Below are 22,243 nucleotides of genomic sequence, written 5' to 3' on the forward strand. Positions count from 1 at the left end.
AATGCTTTTCATCATTGCTTCTTCCTTTCACGCCTATACCACCACCACCCCAACACACCAGAAGTAGGCATCATTTACAGCACCGGAATCCGTGGCCCGAAAAGCCACCACCGGGGAGTGTGCAAGAGGGAAATCCCTACCCACTCCTCCCTGCAAGGAGGCGCGATTTTTCTGGTGACTAAGATATCAAATCGTCATCATTGTCAGACAACGGGGAGCCACCGATATATAAAAAGTTTCGTGTTTCCAGGCCCCGAAAAAAAGCCCGTGCGGTAATCTTTAATTCCTTCATTAGTCCGTGCGCACGCCACGATTGTACGTACACCAGGGTGGTGGTTTATTCCCCGCGCAGTACACCCTCCTGCTATCGACCTTCTTCTTTTCGGAGTCAAAACTTAGGGGAACTTGGTAGAAACGGCAGCAGGAGCAAGGTTACGATGCGCTGTACGCTGAGGCCGAGGGCCAGAGTTTCATGTTTTACGATCGTGCATTTGTACAACAAAAGACCAAAGGGGGCACCACCACGAAAATCACCATCACGGGGCATATATCTCGTGTACCTACGGAGGGCTAAAAGCCGATGGATGTAGTAAGTAGTAGGGAAGGAACAAAAAATACCATTCTCAAATTTCCTCTGCTCAGGTTCCACGTTCATTGGCGTATTTTGACGGCACTTGATGTCATTGAACTTGAATTTTCGGGATAACGAGACAAGGTATGAAATTCAGAAAAAGAGCATCTTAATTTGTTAGTCACTGTGGATCTTTGGCTTGAGAGATTGACGACATTTAGAATTACAATAGAATTAACGGTTGAGTTTGTCCCAAGAAGAGAGGAAATAAACCACATATTCCCATTTTTACCCCCTAAATCTATATGTCATACCAATCATCTTTCAACAAAAGAAGATCTGGTTCAATCTGAAGTTGTCATTTTGCCGGCAAATAAACGTCATCCAATTGGTTCCTAAATTATTTTCCCCCCATAAATATTCTTTTCACCAAGGTTTCAAATTGGGCATTAAATGCATGTGTCTCAGGCAGACACAAGCAACCGAAAATTGACGCTATTGGAAAATAAACGTCACCGACACATACTGCAAAGAATGCGTTTACAAAGAAATGCTAAATCTCAGCCTCATTTAACGGTTCGCTGCTTACTCCGCCGGGTATTCCTCTGCTACACACAAAACGGGGACGATGTGTCAATTACCGAGCGCGTCGTCGTCTGTCGCAGACATCTCCCACTCGCCCAGACAATGTCACACAGCCGAGAGGAGTCCCTTCTTCTCTCCGACATTTATCCAGCAGTGTGTCATTTTTCCGGCGCGTGGCTTGACGGGAAAAACGTGACCAAACCATATCGGTAACGGAAAGCGATGCGAACCGCTCTCGCGCGCCCAACACACACCACACCGGCGGCACATGATGATATGCCCCCGAACACAAAAAGTGTAAATTGATTGTGATGTGAGCGCGAGCGTGCCCGATACGCTAAAAGGTGTTGAGGACTAATTGATATGTGAGAGTGTGTAGGGGGTGCGAGGTGTCTGCGAGGAGGTTGCGAGGAGTCGATAGGTTTCTCAAGAGAAACGAACGATGCTGAAGGAATATGATTGAGCAAGATGTTCAAATTGGCTTTGTATATTTGTCTGATGGATTGATGGGACAATTACTTCACGTTGTTAGGCAATACATTGAGCAGTGTACAGGATTATTAGAAACTGCATTTGACATATTTTTTTAAAGTAACCTCGGCAAATACTAAAGGGGGCCAACACTCCAAATAAATAAATAATGAACGTCACTAGTGATGAGTAAAGAAATACACTCCGATACGCTTCCAAAAATGTCAGAACCAATCGTTTGGAGTCGGAGTCGAAGTCGTCCGGAGTCAGATTAGTCCAAAGTCCGAGTCGGAGTCATCCGGAGCCGTAGTAAAAGTAGTCCAAAGTCGGAGTCGCCCGAAATTGGAGTCGTCCTTAGTCGAAGTCACTCGGAGTCGGAGTCGGGTCCGAGTCATGTTTGTGCTCCAGAAAGCACATCACGGTACAAATACGTAGTACACAATACAGGCGGTCCCCGAGATACACGGTACCTCTTATACGCGGATTCGGAGATACGCGGTTTTCTAAATTTGACAGTTCTTTGAGCAAATTGTACTGATTTGACACATTCATTGTGAAATACCAAATAATTTCCGTATTGATCGAATGTAAAATACCATTTAAAAAGGTTTAAAACTGTTCAATTCATTAGAAACATATCAAATAATTAATTTGGTGGCTAAAACCATCCCCTACTTGCAAAATTACACGAAGATTAATGATATTTTGGCTGAAAATTACGAGATTGGACTTACGCGGAAATTCGAGATACGCGGTATTTTGCGGCCGTTTTCGGTCCCCATTAACCGTGTATCTCGGGGACCGCCTGTATTGCCAACATAAAAAAGAGGTAATTTTCAGAATGTAAGAGCCTAAAATCCACAACTCCTGAGTTCTGACAATCTCAAAATTTCAACGGTAGTTTCCATTAGCTTAGTTCAGGTGTGAGAAGGATGATTGGAAGTCTTAATTATGAATATAAACAAATTTCTGGAGATTTTAAAATTACCTCAGGATCCGTGGTTTAGCAGAAAACGATTACGGATACGAAAATATTGATTCTAGGTAATTGAAGAATTTCTACATTTGGTCATAAAGAAATTATCAAATGATATTAATTTCTTTTTTATACTAATGCTTGAACTACTTCGAAGAATACACGAACAGGAATAAAATCTTAAGTATAACACCAAAACCAACACAACAAGCAATTCTTCATGCCAGTAAATAACGGAAATAAAATACTGCACTAGTTTAGGATAACATTACTGATCCCCCAACTAAACCAGGAAGCATATAAAACACCTCTTCCCTCCGAACCCTTAAACGATTCTCTTCCACCCTTCTCAGTGTTCCTTCACCAAACCCACATGGCATCCATGAAAGATGTTGCCCATCGGAAACCGATACCAAACAACGACGACTGCGTCCGCTCCCTCCAGACGAAGATTGCAAGCAATTCTCCTTGTTCCCCCCGGGGCGCGCTTACTTTTATTTCGCCTGCAGGACACACCGCTTGAAGAACACCGCTTCCAGCATTATAAAGATTCCCCCGAAAACCGAAAAAGAAACACAAACTCACAGGAACCAAATTTAAAGGCGAGTCCTGTGTGTGTGTGTGTATGTGGTATCGTCAAACACTTAGAGCCAAACATGGCGCTCCACCACTGTTAGGTCCCGCGGGACGTGCCTCGGAGAAATAAAACTCCCTTTCCAGACACAGCTCCGGTTCCGGTGTTGGTGTTGTTGCTGTTGTACCAGTAATGGTTTGTGCGGTTAATCCACACACCGGACTTAATATACACTTTATTCCCTTTCCAAGCGCACTAAGATATCCTTCCCACCCCGGTTTCTCCCCCATCTCTCACCCAGACACACCCGACGACCAAACATGAGCTCAATTTTGATGCGACGCCGCCTAGAATTTTCGGGCGAGGGCGAATGATTCCCCGTTTTCGGTGGTGTAAAAAGTTTTTCCTTACTGGCCAGTTTTCCACCGCTGCACTCTTGGCTGTGGACTTGGGAAATGAAAGTCACTGGTAGCGCGCGCCGGAGGCGGTTGTTGCTGCTGAATCGTGGTTTTCGGTCGATGAATTTCCACGGCCACCGCATGGTACACAAATCCCAACGGATTCATCGTTGCGGTTGCCGAGAAACATCTCCGGGCAAAATGGGGGAAATAGTGCTGGGCGAAGGTGTATAACATTAGAGAGCGTGTACATTTTGGTAAACCAAATACAACATATCCAGAGGCCAAAAAGGCACACACACACAACCATAAATGGTGCATATTTTATTCAGCTGCATTCCACAGGAAATGGAAGGACACACCGGATATGTTGCTTTACATTAACGACGAGAGAGAGTGTGCAATGAAGAATAGTGTGCCTCCATGTATGTGGATGTTCTGGAATACTATTCCTGATTAAATTGTAGAATAATATATATACAGCCCGTGTGTACATCATACAACTCCATCGTAATGAGATGTTTGGAACTATTGAACCTTCAGCCATTCACCTCGGTGTGTACGCGAGAGCGCATCCTGCAAGAAGGCATCCCAGCATCTCCGGTCAATTTCAGCTCCGAAAAGGAAACTGATGTTACTTCCCCTCCCCCAAAAAGCGTTACTTCAGTTATGCCATTTTAATGAACAACTTCTAACAGCATCGAATTGCACTCTGGTAGGACGTCTGTGAAACGTCTGTGTGCTTTAGCCGCCGCCTCTCTCGGCCGAGTCAGATATTTTTAATGGTCGTCTCTGGCTTTCGGGGTGGTGGTTGTGGTTTCCTTTTTTAATGTGCTCTCCCCAGGTTCGTACTGCCACCAGCTCTTCCAGACATGCAGTAGCAGCATCCTCAGAACCAGCGGGAATCGTAAAGTTTGGCAAGGAATCCACCACCCGCAAAACCTGCCCTCATGCTGCTCCACACCATCGATACCACATTTATGTCTTGTGAGGCCTTGCACAGCAAGCACAGCAGGATCTTTGGGAAGTTGTAGAAAAGGAACCTTTAAATGTTTCGTTGCACGTTGCAAATGCGAGCTTCCGCGTCTGGCGGGCGCAGACCAGACAGTGGGATATAGTGTAAGAAAGATACATTCGTAACGATGTTTGCATTAGTGTGTGGGGTTTGTGCTTGAAATTGTTAACGATTTTCGAAAGATGTTCCCCTGGTTTTTTGCACTCACACAGATGCCATTTTATTATCATTATTGAAATGTGAGGTGAGTGCTACCAGCACAGACAGGAGCGCTTGGGGGGATATCAAAATTGAAGAGCAAAAATTTAGTTTAAAATCGCTTAACTCCCCTCATCAGACACGCGCATCGAAAGAGCGGTAAATTGTTACGTTTTGACTCGCACTCATAAATTATCACCAATCAAATCAAACCAACTCTTCACACACGCTGCCAAAATTGAAGCATATTTTCTTCGCATTTTTTTTGCGTTTTCTCTTTCCTGACGGAGCAGAGCGGAGTGAGGTTATCTAAATTATAGGTTGTGCACCGTTGTGAAAAGCAGAAAAGCCAAATTCGACCGCTTTGGCACACAACACACAGCAGGCGCACAGAGTTGATTTGCACCAAAACTACACTCTTACTCTAATAAATTCAATATATTCAATGCGAGATAGAAAGGCAAATAATCAACATTCAACAACAACCGTCCGATGATGCCAGATCTAAAGGGCTTTCAATCGCTTTTCCATTTGAAAGCCTCCCGATTGCTCTCGACATGGATGAGAAGTAATTTTGGGAATCAATGGGCTCTTGCTTCTGGGAATTTGGCATTGGAGCTAAAAGCCGAGCATAATATTTTGATTAAACTTAAGAGCAAAATAAACAGATTGTAAAATCACACTCATTTCGCTTACCATTTTTCGATGTTTTGAATATCTCTTGAAGATGAAGCAGGTTCCTATATCTCGATTGCGGTTTTACTATTCTTTCATCAACTGGACTCTATTCGATTGTTATATTTCATGATCTTTAGAAAGGGAAATTCTTTTTACCATGAAATTATTTCACTTTTTACCACACAAAACGTTGCTTTACACTTCACGCAGCAGCTTGTATTACATTTTGCATTATTTTCTGCACTTCTATTATGCCATTTTCTTCTGTTTTCTTCAATTTACGTTTAACATTATTTCACATACTTTTCATAACTTGCACAAAAACTACACATACATTCACTTGCTGTAATAAAATCAATTTTTTTAAATTATTTATTATCTTTGGCAAAAAAAATCCACTTTTATCATTTTTTGATGATTATTATTATTATTTTTGCTTTTGTGACTCGTGTCCACCTCAAGCTATAGGTGTTTTTGCCGAGACATCAACAACAAGGTCGTCCATCATGGATATCTCGGAAAACCAAATGTATGGCACGTGGACAAACAGACACTCTGATTGTTGCTCATTGTTGCTCAGAATAAAGAAAGGGAAGAAAATAATACAACAATACAGCGTTGGCCATTCCATCGCCACACGCACACACACGCATCATCAATTTTCTTCCCTGCCAGCCAAAACAATGCCCGGGAAATAAAAATCCCGTCGAAAAAAAATAGCAAAATCAAAAACAAAAACCGTATGACACCGTTTTACACCAGAAAACACAACCCGGAGTCCCATAAATCGCCATCAATAATAATAAATGGCCCTAACACATAAAAGCATTTCGCTTTCGCAGTGCGTGTGCATGCGTGTATTGCGTTTCCCTTTTCCTTTCGTTTCCCTTTCACAGGTTTCCCTTTTTTATGTTTTGGTCTGTCTCTGTATCGTAGCAGTGTTTTTTCTAACGAAAAAATGCAAAACACTACCAAAAACCGTCCTTCTCTCGCTAGACGGCGAACCTCTTAAATCCGCTTGCCCGGTGCAAAAGGCAAAGAGTGAGGTTAATGGCATAAAGTGATACCACATTGTAGCAGCAGCACACACCTTCGGGTATGCAATCTCCTCTTTTGTGTTTGGTTAAAATGGCCCAAAAGCGCATGCCGATAAAAGGCGAAAAATAGCTCAAGCGAGCAGCACCACACACGTCCGCCACACGACTGCCTATTGTAATCAGTTCACTGGAAAAAAATCAAATTTCCCACAAAAGGAGCACGTGCAGGAGGACATTTCAGTGTGTCAGCGAAAAAACAAGGCAACAGCGTGGAACTAAGCGCAGAAAGCCTCAAAAAGAAGAAAGCCATGATTTAACGATTTGTGTGACGTTTGACACGTCCTTACCACACCACCTTGGGGCTGTGGATGCAGGGAAACACATATCAGGAAGAGAGAGACGCGGCACGGACGGACACCGTCTGATAAATCCTTTGATTTATGGAAATAAAGGAAGGTTAACCCTGGGGTCTCCTCCTCTCCTAACGATCGTTGACGATACGCGCGTTTGTGTGGTAGTAGGCGGTGGAGCCAACCTACAGGATGATATTCCGCCATTGCTTATCGTTTCATTCCGACGGAACACAAACGTGTAATGTGGAAATAAATCTTCGTTTGAAACACTGCAAGAACACACATAATTCAAATAAATTGAGCGTAGGTACGCACAGACACACACGGAGGGAAATAAAAGAGATGCTATGGATTTAGCACAGATCGTTCCGCAAGTATTCCTTGGGATGCAATCCCTTGTGCGAAAACACCTTTCAGCACCGCTATTTCAGTATCACAGGATCCAATGAATTCTTCGCAAAAAAAAAACTGCGGGTTCGTTGTCTACTTGTTCGCAACATTCTTTCTGCTCTAATTAAAAAAGATTCACCAAAAATTCCATCTCGCTACCGGCCGCTTTTTGAACACCACACTTCCGCCATTTATCTTGGGAGCTACTGAACCACCACACGGCACTAACGAAATCCTTCTGCTCGCGCTTAGCAGACGACGAACGCGCGTACCGTTGCCAACTTCGATTAGAGCACGAGCCGGTGCAGTAAATTCGCGCTGCTGTCAAAAACGCAAAACGTTAAAAAGGCACCAACAACAACACCACCACCAGATTCTCCCTCACGGTTGCTTCAAGAACACGCACAGTTTGCCCTTTTAATAAATTTCTGAACGATCTGAATTTTGCCTTCACGTTTCTTGCCCCTTACACACCCGGCACTCGCCAAATTGCTTATTGCACTAATCTTCTGCAGCAATTAAATCATTAGCATACACACACTCCACACACACACACACACGTGCTCACATACTGACACGCATTCGGTACGCACACGGTTTCCTTTTCTCTAATAAAAACCATTCCCCCGTGGGTCTCATCATCTCATACTCGGGCGGGCACAACAGAGCACATTCTGCCGCGAGAGTTGCTTCCTGGGTGAAAATGTGACTATTAATAACTCCCCCTTGCTCCCTTTTGGGGCGGATTACGGTGGTGAGGGCAAAGGAGGGGGGGATTGCACCGGCCGCACGCACATCGCCGCGGTGTCGTAAAATGCATTTTATTGCAACCGTCGATCGAATCTTCGCCTCCGCCGTCCATATTGAGATGGTGAAAAGTAGGCACTGGCAGTACCATACGGAACCACTTTTTTCGGAGTTTTGCCCAGTTTTCAGCACTTTTCAACCTCACAACGATTGACGTTTTCGCATACATAAGGAAGAGGAGCGCATCAGCACCTGAACACTAATGGAACATGAACGATCAAGGATTAATTTTAGAACTCCCGGCCGCATTAGCCACACACTATCGATGAGGTTAGGGATTAAGCAAACTGCTTCAAACGTGGTTTTTATATCGGCACACCACACAATACACACAATTTTGACGCAAAAACAACTCTTTTACCTGCACGCAACACAAACGGAATGATTCCGCGTTGAACGTTGACCCCCTGGGAGGTGTCCGGTTGGTATTGTGGCAAATTTCGCACAAAACACGCCGCGTATTGTTTTCCGAGCCTGCACACCGCGCACACTATTCACACACGCGCGCGCCGAAACCGGCAACAAACCTTCGACAGCACCACACGCTTCCGCACACACCGAAGGGAAGAAACTAAACGAATGTTTTCGGTCGCCGCTGCGTTGGAGCGGCTTTCGTTCAGTTTTCCAGCCTCGCGCGACCCGAGCCGTCGTTCGGTTTGAAAGAGCGAGAGCGAGAGAGAAGCAAATAAAAATCGTAAACAACACGAGCTTAACGAAATCTTTGCTCGCGTTGTCGCGCTCACTCTCTCTCTCACTCGTGTTTGGGGACGGTTTTGCTCTCGCTGGATTTGTTTTTTTCTTGGTGTCGTGTTTGTTCTCTTTTGTGCGTTTTTTTGGGTAGCAGGGTTTGCCAGGAGAGTAAAAAAATGCATGGAGAGCACACAGCGAATGTCGCATCCAGCGGGGAAAAAAGTGATGCGTTACCCAGGGAAAAGCGTAACGCGTTACAAATCTAACGGAAGGTGTTGGAAAGAGTTATTACTCTAGAAATCAATTAATAAATCGATTAGTTTTGGATTCGTTGCGACTATGTGTGCCTTGAATCGTTTGCAGTAAATGTGGTTGAATGTTGTAATGAATGTAACGAATGATGCCGGACTAAAAAACGGATCTTATTTAATGTTCAGTCTATCGCCAAGGAGTTATTTTGTCCAAAAAATTTCCAACATTTTTTTTTGTCCAAAAATACATTTTTTAATCGTGTAGAATCGCTAAAAGGTCATTATTCACCAGATTTTTAATATGAATTCTATTAATTGTGTAATTGAGCGAATTAACGCTAAATTTATCAGCTAAATTTTGGTTAAAATTGATTACGCAAAAATCCTGTTTACGCAGTTACGCGAAGTAAACAACAATACATAAAAAAAGAAAAATGTCACCGGAACGCTTATATTTCCTAGCTTGGGAAAAAAAACTGTACATGGGAAATTCCAAATCCATCAAACTCGACACATGGTTTCGAAGACAGAGGTTGATAATTGTGTGAATATAAATGCATAATTTCTTAAGACAATAATGCCTACTACCTTTGACATTACCTTTGAAACCATTAACACTAGGTTTATGAGCGGTTCTCATATACCTATCTCTACGAAACCCAGTCAATTTGACGGATGGATATAAATACCTATTTACATTAATTAAAATCATGAAAAAATATATTTCTCTAAAATTGTGGAACATTTAAAAAGTTTTGGTCTCAATATAAATTTATCTGCAAAATGCTAATTTATTGTAATAGTTGTTATTGTTTCACCGAACACATGAGCCGATATACAGGGTTTCGAATCATATAAGGGAATAGTTCAACCACTTAGGGGAATGTTGCAAATCGGTAGTGGAATGTTGCAAGCAAGCTGTGGATGTTTGCAATCACTTAGGGGAGTTTTGCAATCGATTAGGGGAATGTTGCAAGGGTACTGGGGAGCTGTCATCAGACGGTGGGTGCCGGTGTAAAAAGCTTCGAATTGATACCGATGATGTTTTTTTTAAAAACATCGTTTGGAGTTGTTTTCGTGTGGGATTCTGCTGTATACATGATAAACTAAAGAAATCCTGCTGCGGAGCCATAATTAAACATGATAAGTTAGTTAGATTGACGAAAATATTTTAAGGTATTTACAGCGGCACCCACAGTCTGATGAGAGCTCCACAGTACGCTTGCAACATTCCCCTAATCGATTGCAAAACTCCCCTAAGTGATTGCAAACATCCACAGCTTGCATGCAATATTCCCCTACCGATTTGCAACATTCCCCTAAGTGATTGAACTATTCCCTTATATGATTCGAAACCCTGTAACTTAGATGCCACGTTTAGACCGATGTTGGCAGAAGTTTCGAAAACCAGAGTAGTAAGTGGATAAGCAAATTCGGTTTAGGCCGTTTTAGTCAAGAATTTATGATAAAATATGGTTTAAAAATTACTATTGTAAAACCTCGAGTTTTACCAATTTGTATTAAACGTTGAACTTATAAAAGGCACAAAATCGGAAGGCAGAAGAATTAACAGAAGGCTGAAGGTGTTGTCAGTACAACGATCCGTAAACGAATAATCTTTATTTTTGACATTCGGATTATCGCACAGTTGTCGCGGTGATGGTCATATTCCGATCCGGCACTATGGTCTAATTAGGGGTCAAATCTCCAGGGTACTACAGCTCGGCCATCCTAACCAACAAATTGACCTCAATTTATGTGTAAATATTAGTAATTCAAATTTCGTTAACGGTTTCATACGGCTCACTCCATTTCTTCAACTTGTTTGATTCTAATATGCCATCATATGGCATCTGAGTTATTGGACAGCCCTCAATGTCCCTAATGACATAGCGATCGTTAGGCAATACCTTATGGACTATGTACGGACCTTTATATTTAGGAATCAACTTCTTATTCTGCTGAGTGTTGCTATCAATGTTCCGCATTACTACATAATCTCCAACTTCATATTTAGCTGCTGGTTTATGATTTTTACGAAAATATGCCTCATTGGTAAGCTGAGATTTAATTATATTTGCCGATGCTTCAGCCCGAATGTCGCTTAAATCATTTAGTGTACTTCCACGACGCTCGTCTAAAAACTCCGTTAGTTCATCAATTAAATGACCCCGTTGTTCAATACCAAACAGGAGAACTGAGGGTGAAAACTTCGTACTGGCGTGCTTTGAATTATTCAACGCATATTCAGCATCCAGTAAATGCAAATTCCAATCATCGTGATCATAAGAGTCCGAAAGTTTGCTGAGTATGGGTCGAAGTACGCGGTTAACCCTTTCGACTTGTCCGTTTGCTTGTGGTGAACCAGTAGCGTTGAGTACATGCTGTACCTCATTTGATCTAAGGAAATTTTCGAACTGATTGGACGTGAAGCAGGTACCTCGGTCACTAATTATCCGTTTGGGTCGGCTGTAATAGGAAATGTATTGTTTGAGAGCATTGCATACTTCCTGACTTCCAGTGGAACGAGTCGCGTATAGCTTAGTAAATTTCGTAAATGCGTCTATCACAACTAATATATACTTCTTTTTGGATTTCGTAAGAGGTAGTGGTCCCAGGTGATCAATGTGAAGTGTGTCAAAAGGTTGGGGAGCTTTCGGTATACTGTGGATGTTCTGATTATTAGTTCTAGTGGGAGCTGAATATATGATACATTTCAAACAATTCTTAATGAAAGACTCAACTCTATTCCGCATAGCAGGAAACCAATAATGACAGCTAATTTTTGAAATTGTTTTGTCAACCGATAAGTGACCTATTTTCTCATGTGTGTGGCGGATGATATTATCTACCATCTCGCGGGGGACATAAAACTGAAGCTCTTTTGAGGGTGACTCATGATATACGAAACCATCTTGCAAAACATATCCAGGTAAATTTTCCAGTTCTAGTTGGGACCTAATGCTTTCAATAGTAGGATCACGAGATTGGGCTAGCTGTAGTTGGAAGTCAATATCAAGTTCACTTATAGCACCAATTGCTTCAGTCCGGCTCAGAGCATCCACGTGGGCCATAGAGGAACCTGAGCGATGCTGAATAGTATAGTCATAATTCTCGAGGAATAGGGACCACCGGGCAATCTTCGCAGAAGTGTTACGATTTTTCAGCGTTTGTACAAGAGAATTGCAATCCGTGATTATCTTTAAGGGTAATCCATGGACGTACGAGTGGAACCTTTTCAACGCATATATTACGGATAGAGTTTCCAACTCGTAGCTATGAAGTTTTGATTCTTCTTTAGAGGTGGTTTTAGAAAAATATGCTATTGGGTGAAGTTTCCCATCATTCTGTTTTTGGAATAAGACTGCACCGAAACCGAATGAGCTCGCGTCGCAATGCAGCTCCGTCTCATATTTGGGATTAAATATAGCCAAGACAGGAGACTGGACAAGTTTTTGACGAAGGGTTTGAAATGCTTGGATGCAGGAATTATCAAAATCAAATGGCACATCTTTCTGAAGAAGATTTGTAAGAGGTTTAGCTATATGAGAAAATGATGGAACGAACCTACGGAAGTAAGAAAAGAGCCCTAAACATCTTCTTAACTGTTTGACATTAGTAGGCATAGGAAAGTTATATATTGATGTAAGGTGTTTTCCACTAGGTCGTATACCAGAGGCACAGGCTTCGTATCCAAGATATTCCAAATTAGTGTGGGCAAATTTGCATTTATCAATGCGCAGTTCAAGTCCATTTTGTTTAAGTTTCTCGAGAACAGAACTCAACGTCTCAAGATGAGAGTGAAAGTCATTAGAAGCTATTATGATGTCGTCCAAGTAGACAACTAATTTCTCGGAATCTATAAATTCGCGTAATATTGAATTTATGAATCTCTGAAATTCCGCGGGGGCATTTTTAAGCCCAAAAGGCATCTTTAAATATTCATATTGCCCATCAGGTGTTACGAAGGAGGTGTACTTAATTGAGCTTTCATCCATCTTTACCTGATGGAAACCGCTTTTTAAATCAAGCAAACTAAATACACTTTTACCACTCAGGTGTTCGAGGCATGTCTCAATTAACGGTAATGGAAAATTATCCCTTACTGTTATTTTATTCAGGGGCCTGTAATCGACGCACATACGCACTTCACCACTTTTTTTTCTAACTAGCACAAGGGGAGAAGCGTATGGGGAATTACTTGGTTGAATGACTTTATCATTTAACAATTGATTTACTATCTGTCGCACTTGATTCCTCTCCCCATAGGAAAGTCTACGTGGCTTTGCATAAATAGGGGTATCATGAACGAGATTAATTTTCATGGAATACTGAGGATATTCTATATTCTCAATAGGATAGTTAGTGTAGCAATGATCAAATGCGGACAAAATGGCAGCAGACTCTTTAGGCGAAAGTTGCTTCCCGATATCTAATTCAAGGGGGCTGTCAAATATCTCCGACACACAAATGTGGCTAAAAGGATCACCTACATCAAGGGACTTAACAGGTTTTGGTATCTTTTCGAAATCTGAATTACCCTCCGGTTCGCGAGCATAATGTGCGGGAATCATACTTGGATAGTGTGTAAGAAAGATTCTAAATTTTCCTAAAAGGTCACGACCTATTATGAATGGCCAAGGCATACTTCTAGCAGGTAAAATGATAAGCGAGTGTGTCACACTAATATTACGAATTATGATCCTGCACTCCACTCGACCTAACGTCGTGAGCATAGTATTTCCTAATCCTCGGTACCCAGAAGGGGTAGGTTGATGCGGAAAGTTACCTGGTACTACATTGTCTGCTATTAGACTTACAGGGCTGCCTGTATCAAAAAGTGATCGTAAAAACGTTTGTTCGCTCCATGTATGTTGGATATTGAAACTAACACATACCGTTTCAATTTCGCTAAGCAGTATTTGGTCCGCAGTTTCCTCATCGAATCCATGGGAACCCAGATGGTGCACCGCAGCAGTCGTAACGGGCTGGAAGTTTCGGCACTCTCGATGTGTATGTCCCATTTGGTGGCATTTAAAACAGGATCCCTTGGGGCGGCGTGGCATTGGGCAAGCGCTTTGATAATGGCCGAATTGAGAACAGTTAAAGCATCTGGCCGGTTCATTATTGTTGTTCTGCGCCCATTGACGCGAGGGGCCAGTGCTGCGGGGTGGAGCTGGGGGTTTAGTGCGTAACGGTGCTGGTGTAGGAGTCACGCCACGAGTTTGACGAAAAGTTTCGTATTTTTTCAGCAGGGTTTTAAGGTGCTCGAGCGATTTTGCAGCGAAACGTATGGATGACGTATTAATAGGATCATCAATTCCGTCAATTATAATATTGACCAAGTCTTCCTCTGGAATGACGGTGCCCGCTATTTGCTGCATTTCCAACACATACCTTGTGATGCTTTCATGTTGCGAGAGATGTCGTGCCCTTAGTTTTTTAAACACTTCTTCTAGTGAAGTTTTTGATGTGAAAGTACTAATAAGGTCAGCTTTCAGTGTCTCATAGGTGCATGCGCCTGAGGTTTTAGCAAAAATGGCGGCGGTGTCGGTGAGCAGGCGGCGCATACAGAAAAATTTCAGCTGGTCGTTTAGTGTGTACAAGCTACATACTTGTTCAAATTCTCGAAACCAGTGCTCCACCCCTACTCCTCCTCTTTCACCACTAAATTTTCCTATGAAGTCTTCAAAGTTGGGTACATACACTGGCAGCACTGTAGCCCTACGGACAACGAGCGGGTAATTTTTATCATGGTGTGCGTAAAAACCTAGAGTTAAGCCGATGGAAGATTTCCTAGGCTTAAAAAAGGGGGCGGGAACGGGTACCACGGTTCTCTCCCGCTCTCATACAAAATACACGGTGCGCTCTCTCAATGCTCGCGCCCATGCGCGAGCATCCTTTCGTGTGCTTGTGTTTGTTTCTTTCGTGTTGCGCTGTGTGCGTTTCTTTCGTTCAGCGATCGCTCACACTCGCTGCGTATTTTTTTGTTATGTAAAGCTAAACAAAAAAACAAACACGCGTCGATCTTTTTTTCATCACTTTATTGAAACATTTACATAACTTTACACGATTTCACACATTTACATACACAATATTAAACTAAAATCAAATCAATCGCTCCATCGATGCAAACGTTGAAGTGGCCGAATATCTGCGTAGATCCTGTTATAAACATAAAAAAGGTACGAAATGAAGCTGCGCGATGTACATAACATGCATTACGAATCATTCGCGCAGCTTCATTTGAATTCGCACAACACTTGAACACTTGAACACTTTACAAAATCATAACATCAATCGTCCAGGACTTAGGCTGACGCACGTGCGGCCGCTCGCTGCCGATCCTTGAGCTGTACTGACGATTTCGTGTGGTAGCAAGAACGAGAGCACACAGAGGAACTTTCGGTGCAGCAGTGCAAGCGAGACACCGACATCAGCACAGCGCTGCGAGCAGATCAAACTGAGCGCACTGGCGGAAAGTAAACGCACACATGTCCACATGTGTAACTGTGTTAGTGCCAAAACTGTGTCGAAACCAAAACGCGCTCTCGCCTCCGTGTATTTCACACCGATTCTCCGCTTAATTCTAGGTTTTTACACACACCATGATAAAATATCCCGCTCGTTGTTTGTAGGGAGGTAGCGGCAAAGGGAGCGGTGGTGACGATGTTAAAGATGGCGGCACTGGCTGCGCTGTAGGTAAAGGCAGCGGTGGTGGTGATGATGATGATGGTAGCGAAGTCGAAGCGATGTTAGATGACTTCAGCATAGCGATTTTCTGACGAAGTTCGAGCACTTGCAGCTCCTTCTGCAGTGTTTCTAATTCCGTCTCTAACCCGCCAGAATTAGCTGTCTTGACAATTTCTTGCTCGTCATTCATTTGCTTTATCGCCAAATCCCCAGTATCAACACTTTCATGCGTTACTTCGGGCGCAAGCTTTTGTTCGGCTACAACGTGACTTCTAGGAAATAGCTCCTCGTACAACATGCGGATTTGAGCAATCGTAGCGGTTGGAGGCACCGGCACTTTCGCGTTCTCCAGCGCACACAACATATCTTCTTTAGACGGCATGGCACAATCCCACTTCTGAGATGTAAAACCTCGAGTTTTACCAATTTGTATTAAACGTTGAACTTATAAAAGGCACAAAATCGGAAGGCAGAAGAATTAACAGAAGGCTGAAGGTGTTGTCAGTACAACGATCCGTAAACGAATAATCTTTATTTTTGACATTCGGATTATCGCACAGTTGTCGCGGTGATGGTCATATTCCGATCCGGCACTATGGTCTAATTAGGGGTCAAATCTCCAGGGTACTACACTATCATGATTTTTTATGATAATAGTTGGTGGATAGTTCTTTTTCACTCCTTCATTTTCTTTTTCAGAAAAAAATATTGCAACTAAACGAAATAAACTAAATTTTATCAATCCACCCGTCAGTTTGACGTACCTCATATGTATCTGAAAATCTATTAAGCTTAAGAAAATAATACTTATGCTAAAAGCTCATACTATGTTACGATAAATTCACGAAAAGTAAAAATCGAGATTAAACAAAACGTATTTTTCGTATCGGACTTCAAATTTTAAATTCCGTCATATTTACGGGTTCCGAAACCCTAATGTTAAAATCTTTGTTTTATGAACTGACATGATAAGCGAAAGAAAAAAAATATAGATAATAAATCCCACAATCTCTACTGCTTTATTGGCACAATCTAGTATAAAAGATCCTTGTATGACTTCTAAATTGATGTATTCAATAAGACCAGTTTTGTCGAAGTTATTTAAAAAAAAAAACGAGGGAAATTTTAAACATTTTTTGAAGCTTTAGGAAGAAATTGTTGTGTTGCCATTGTGAGTTTATTAAGTTAAGTTTCTTCCCTACTAGAGATCTGCATACCGAGTAAAAGTAAGTGAGTGGAGTTGAATCCTACAAATCAATGTATAGATTCAATTCAGCAAAGGCTGGTTATATGAATCTTTTAATTGTTTAGACTATTGTCCTTACTCAATATTATGTGATTTCTCCATACATATATTTAGGATTTGAAGCACAATAATGCGTAAGTCTTTAGAAAAGAGTCAGAATTGACATCTTCATTCCCAACTTTATCTATTTGTGGGTATTCCTTTTTCTTAATGACCAACCAAAACCAATGGTTTTAATTTGCACTTTTGCATTTTGCGTTCAAATCAAACTCAAGCTGCTTGGTCCTTTGAGAACATTATTTATTTCACTCTAAGTCCTAGGCATGTACATAATTGTGATTCAATTAATTTCAATTGCAGGAACAAATTAACAACATACATATTGAATATTTCCTTTTCGGAAAAGCATTATGTTTTTATCTATGTTTCTCTCCGCCTCGCAAGACCTAAATAAGAACGATCACTTCAGTCAAAGTCAAGTTTGTCTTCATTTATCTTGGCAGCGTGTAAGTAATGCTCTAGTTCAACAACATCTTAATGTAACAACCACTTGATCTGTCCTCGCTACAGAGCAGAAGAAAAAAAGAAACACACGGGGTACAGCATATTTGCATTTGCAATGCAACACCTACCTCACGAGCCGCTGGTGCGCTCGGTCGCCGCTAGAAAACTGGTGCAAATTATAAAGGCAAGCATTTTTGCGGCACAAAAATTCCATTATCCAACGGGCTACCCTGTCAGCCAGAAGGCGAGAAGGCTCGCCAGCGTCGCGTGGGCTTTCTTTCGAACGCTGTCGAACCAAGTCGTCGTCGTCGTCGTGGTCCACGCTCTCGATCTCGATTGCTCCCTCGGCCATGTGGCCCCAACCAGCTACACTCTCGGGGCGCCAACTACAACTCTTGACAGCATTTTTTTCCGCGGGCACGCCACCACCATTTGCCGATCGTTCAACTTTCTCTGGCCAAGAGGGCACCCCGACCCGAAAGGTGTTTGCAGTGCCCGGTGTCGGTGGGCTGGCATCCGTGGGCTTGGCAAGACGCCGATCGACAACGGCCCGCGGTCCCGTACTTCCTCGAATTGAATTGTGCGACAACGCATCGCCCGCTCAAGGTTTTTCGCCCTCGCGGTTCCTGCGGGACCGTGCGGACGACCACAGATGACGACGACGACAGGTTGTCGTTATCGTTGCACGGGTCGCGAGACTGAAGGAACTAATTAGTTATGTTTCGACAGATTGGGTAGCAAAAAAAAAGCTAAAAAAAACGAACCGGCCAGTCTCAAACAGACCGCATGTGAAACTTGGCACATGGCCGAGATGGCCGACACACGATTAGAGAAGGGAGGAGGGAACGGTTGAAGGTGTGAAGGGAGGAGATGGATATTGGGGCCACCCTTACGTTGGTGTTGACGGACTCAAAACAGGCGTCCCTTTGGCGTAAAGTGCAATGAGATTGTTTGCCAAATAAATACAGGCGTAAAGATAGTTCGCACCTTTGCGCCATTCTGGGTTATTTAAACTGAATCCAACATTTAAGATATTTTACAAGGAGGCACCTTTAGGCTTAAATTTTTTGTAATTTATGAGACTCAAAAAATATTTTTCAAGAAATAAAACGTTTTTAAGATCACATCTTTTTATTCCAGAATTCCTTTGGAATAAGTTTTACTCCTAATGACAATATTCTTGGTTCTTGCCATCCATTGTTCAATATCTTGCTATCTATTGTTTTTGATACGATGTTATTGACATATTTTCGACATTCTATAACATAAATAATGGTAAAATATAGCACCATTATGTAAAATAATACATTGAAACAACTGTTGCCTTATTTAACGCAGGCAAGCAAGCTCTTTACAGTTTTACATTCATCTTCAACATAATAGCGTAAAACGATAGTATCTCCCACACACTTCTCGTTTGATATCATTCCGTATCAAACTGCGAAATTTACAACACTGAAATTACGTTCAAAATTCCCATTTTTGCATTGCTTCCACTGCATAACAGACACGCAAAATCACGCGCCGCACGATAAACAAAAAAGCTTGTACCGCGATACCTGCCGAAACTTAAAACTCCCAGTTGAGCAGGGATAAAAAAGGTTCAGTTACAACAGAGTATAGGGAGCGAGGCTGGCGCAAAAATAATAACAGAAATAATGCACACACACAAAAAAGGCCAGACGCGCGTGGTCCAATCATTTGATATTTATTGCCCCTTCATTGAACCATTTGCGCGGGTAGTTCGGTTTCGCAACTGACGCTTCCAGTTCGGGAAGTTCGAACTCGAAACGCCCATGCAGGCTGGGTTCCTCTTCCGCGGGTTGCTGTGCAAAAAGGGTTTCCATCTCGTGGGGTTGTCTTGGGCAAATAATAATCGAGCAAAATTGATTTTTATATTTGCTATTTGTTGTATACATTGGGCTTATATTTTTTATCGTAATTACACCCATTTTTGACAATCGAGGAAAGATAATTCGAGGTTGTGATTGAAAGTTTGGCCAACATGTGAGTAAGTTTTTGAAGGTTTAAATTTCATTTCAAATTGATGTGATAATGTGATGTTTATCTGTGCCTTCGAAAGGATTGAAATATGCTTTTTTTTAGCAAAATACGTTTTTAACACCGAGTCAGTTTCATACTAAGCATCGATTGCATGCCTGATTCTCTCATTCACTCTACTAAGTTTAATCTGGTTATGTCGCCTGTTAAGGTTATTTTTACGCGCTTTATTGAAACAATCAAACCATGTGTACACCTTTCCAGGAGAAACAATAAACACTTAACCCACTACAACAAACTACGACACTACGATTCAATGCTAATTTTTTTTACACCAAACGCCCATCACATTGTCGATCACGAGCTATCACGAGCCATGAGCCATGGCGTGGTGGTGCTTGCGTTGGTTGAGACAAAACCCCCCCAACACCTATTTCCATCTGGGGAAGGGTATTTTTTTCTTCTCTACCTGCTACAGTATCGGACAGAAAGATAGGGCATTGGGTTTTTAACGCACCGTGCACCCGTTGGGCCAAGTTTATGTGTGGTTTGTATGTGTTTGTGTTTGTGTGTGTGTATGTGTGTGTATGTGTGTGTGTGTGTATGTGTGTGTAAATGTGTGTGTGTGTGTGTGTGTGGATGTATGTTTGAATGTGTATTGATGTGTGTGTTTGTTTCACAAGTAGGTCGTTTCGGATAGATTTGTAAGTAGTTTTTTTGTGTTTTGGGTTAGGTTTTTGCTGTGATAAGCAGGACCACCGCCCTCGCGATCAGTGTGTTTTCGATATATTAACAATGTTACGGTCTTCTTTCGCCGTGGTCTTCTGAGGACGTCCGGTTGACTTGCGCGTTTCGGTTGTCCAAGCGCGTTTCAGTTGTCTAAGCACGTTACGGTTGTCCGAAGCGCGTTTGCCACAAAAGATCGTTCCATTACGAACTCGATCCTTTTGCGCTTAATGCCAGCAGCAGCCATTCGCTTTTACATATGGCGCTGATGATCGGTACAACGTTTACCTCGACCCATTGTTACTGACATTGCTTACTTGGACCGTCAAGAACGCGCTGGTTAAAAAGTTGGACACGGCTGATCCCGTGCTCAGCCTGCGTTCTGCTTCTACACGTGATGAATTACATCGTTGTAGAGCAGCAAAAAAAGCGTATGGATAAAAACTATCAATGAGTAAGCGAGTGAGTGTCTACCCATTTAAATCGAGAACCGAATACTGCCGCGCTCATGAAACAAAACGCCCATTGAAAAGAACAACTGCGCGCCAGCTCAATGCACGCACAAAGTTTAACATGCGCACACAACGTGCAACGTAGAGATGCACGAAGGCCTTTCAATGGCGTGCACTGGAGAAACACCTGTGAGGGAATGCCGAGTTCATTGCTATTGTGCGCGTGTCCATTTCGCACCGGTGTCGCATTCACATTCATGAAACAGCACACCTGCGTTTTCGTCCGAGGAACAAGCGCTGCTGTCGATGCAAACTTTAGTTTTTATCCAAGTGTAAACGCACAATGTTTCACATGATAACACACATAATAAGAATAATTTCAACGCAATATGACATCATGGCAAGCTATGTTTTTCAGACACAAACCCGTGCACTTGCTAATACACATTAAAAAGCACACTCTCTTTCTACTACTACACACACACACACACATGCACACACACACACACATACACACACACACACTCACACACACATACACACACACATACACACATACACACACACAAACACAAGTAACGTGGCAAAACAAGTGCACGGTGCATTGAAAAAAAAGGGTCCTATCTTAATGTCCGATACTGTACCCTTATAGTCCCTAGCCCCAAGGGCTTGGGCAAGGTAAAGCGATACGCTTGCTCTTGGTACGCACTTTTCTGCTGCAAATGACCCGCCGGCCTCGTAAATGTCGCCCGTCTGCCGCTGCTGCCCACGACACGAATGCTGTGGGCGCTGGGGATAGGGCCTTTAGGGCGGTAACGAGAGCTTTACCAGTGAAAAAACCACCATGCACCAATCTTGTAGCCATCTTTTGACTCGTTAATTTTTTATTTTTTGTTTCGGCTGTTAAGACGGCACTAAGAATGTGTGGCTTTTTTCTTTTATCAAAAAGCTTCATGAAGGTGCGGGTACAAGGAACAAGAGACAATGCCGCAATTGCACAAAACAATTAATTTCTCGCACGCCTTACCATGTTGTCTTTTTACTTCTTCGGATTCAGCAGTGTAAAAAAGAGGGTAGTTAAAGGTGTAAAAGCTTTCAAGTGGCAATTGTTATGTTTGAGTACAATATATGAAGTGCACTGACCAAAAATTTGTGTTCTTACTTTTGTGGTGCAAATCAAACGTCTGGATAAAATGATTGCTTATTTAAAAAAACTTTTTAACAATCAATATTTTTTTATTGCAAAATAAATGTAAATTGATGAATATAATAGATTCTCAAATTCATTCGAATTTATTGTCAGTACAGCAAAGCTGTCTGATAGCCCACAATTTCATATAAATAGATGGATTATGAAGAGGGATTGATGAATTATGAAAATTGAAGATGAAGAGAGCATTCGCAAAGTATAGTAATCAGATTGAAGAACTATTGAAACTTGTGGATCAAATCCATGACCATGATTCAACGAAATCGTAGGCAATAATGGATCTTGATGGAGTACCGGCACAAGAAGGGTGATAAAGGCATAATCGGTAACTATCGTGGCATTACTTATGTGTGTGCTGGAGCTATATTTTCGAACTGACTGTACAAAGAACTATCATGCATTAGTGCAGTCCCTACA

The 22,243-nt window shown here is 42.2% G+C and overlaps 2 protein-coding genes across 5 annotated transcripts in view; both read right to left on the minus strand.

The window, feature by feature from the left end:
- Positions 1-8,630, minus strand: part of LOC120955917 (protein sax-3-like) — a 125,824-nt gene extending 117,194 nt beyond the window's left edge. For 3 of the 4 annotated variants that reach the window (XM_040377152.2, XM_040377151.2, XM_040377148.2), the window contains exons 1-2: positions 8,415-8,630; positions 5,485-5,809 (exon numbers count right to left, since the gene is read on the minus strand). The gene's annotated coding sequence lies outside the window, so the exon portion shown is untranslated. Of the gene's footprint in view, positions 1-5,484; positions 5,810-7,181; positions 8,373-8,414 lie in introns of those variants that run through there. The other variant, XM_040377150.2, reaches the window with a different exon arrangement.
- Positions 8,631-10,580: 1,950 nt separating this feature from the next.
- Positions 10,581-15,575, minus strand: LOC120958987 (uncharacterized). The gene is made up of 2 exons (XM_040382088.2): positions 13,893-15,575; positions 10,581-11,463 (listed from the first exon to the last, which is right to left on the minus strand). Exons 1-2 carry the CDS (start codon positions 14,117-14,119, stop codon positions 10,770-10,772), a joined length of 921 nt encoding a protein of 306 aa, XP_040238022.2. The 5' UTR covers positions 14,120-15,575; the 3' UTR covers positions 10,581-10,769.
- Positions 15,576-22,243: the final 6,668 nt, after the last annotated feature.

The sequence above is a fragment of the Anopheles coluzzii genome, chromosome 3 (assembly GCF_943734685.1).
Source record: "Anopheles coluzzii chromosome 3, AcolN3, whole genome shotgun sequence".
Classification (NCBI taxonomy): Eukaryota; Metazoa; Arthropoda; class Insecta; order Diptera; family Culicidae; genus Anopheles; species Anopheles coluzzii.

Excerpts from the sequence above, each read along its gene's own strand:
- LOC120958987 (XM_040382088.2), bottom strand. The coding sequence starts at position 14,119 with ATGAACCGGCCAGATGCTTTAACTGTTCTCAATTCGGCCATTATCAAA. Across the intron at positions 11,464-13,892 it reads TGCTTAGCGAAATTGAAACG|CCGACCCAAACGGATAATTA; the intron begins GTATGTGTTAGT and ends TTCCTATTACAG.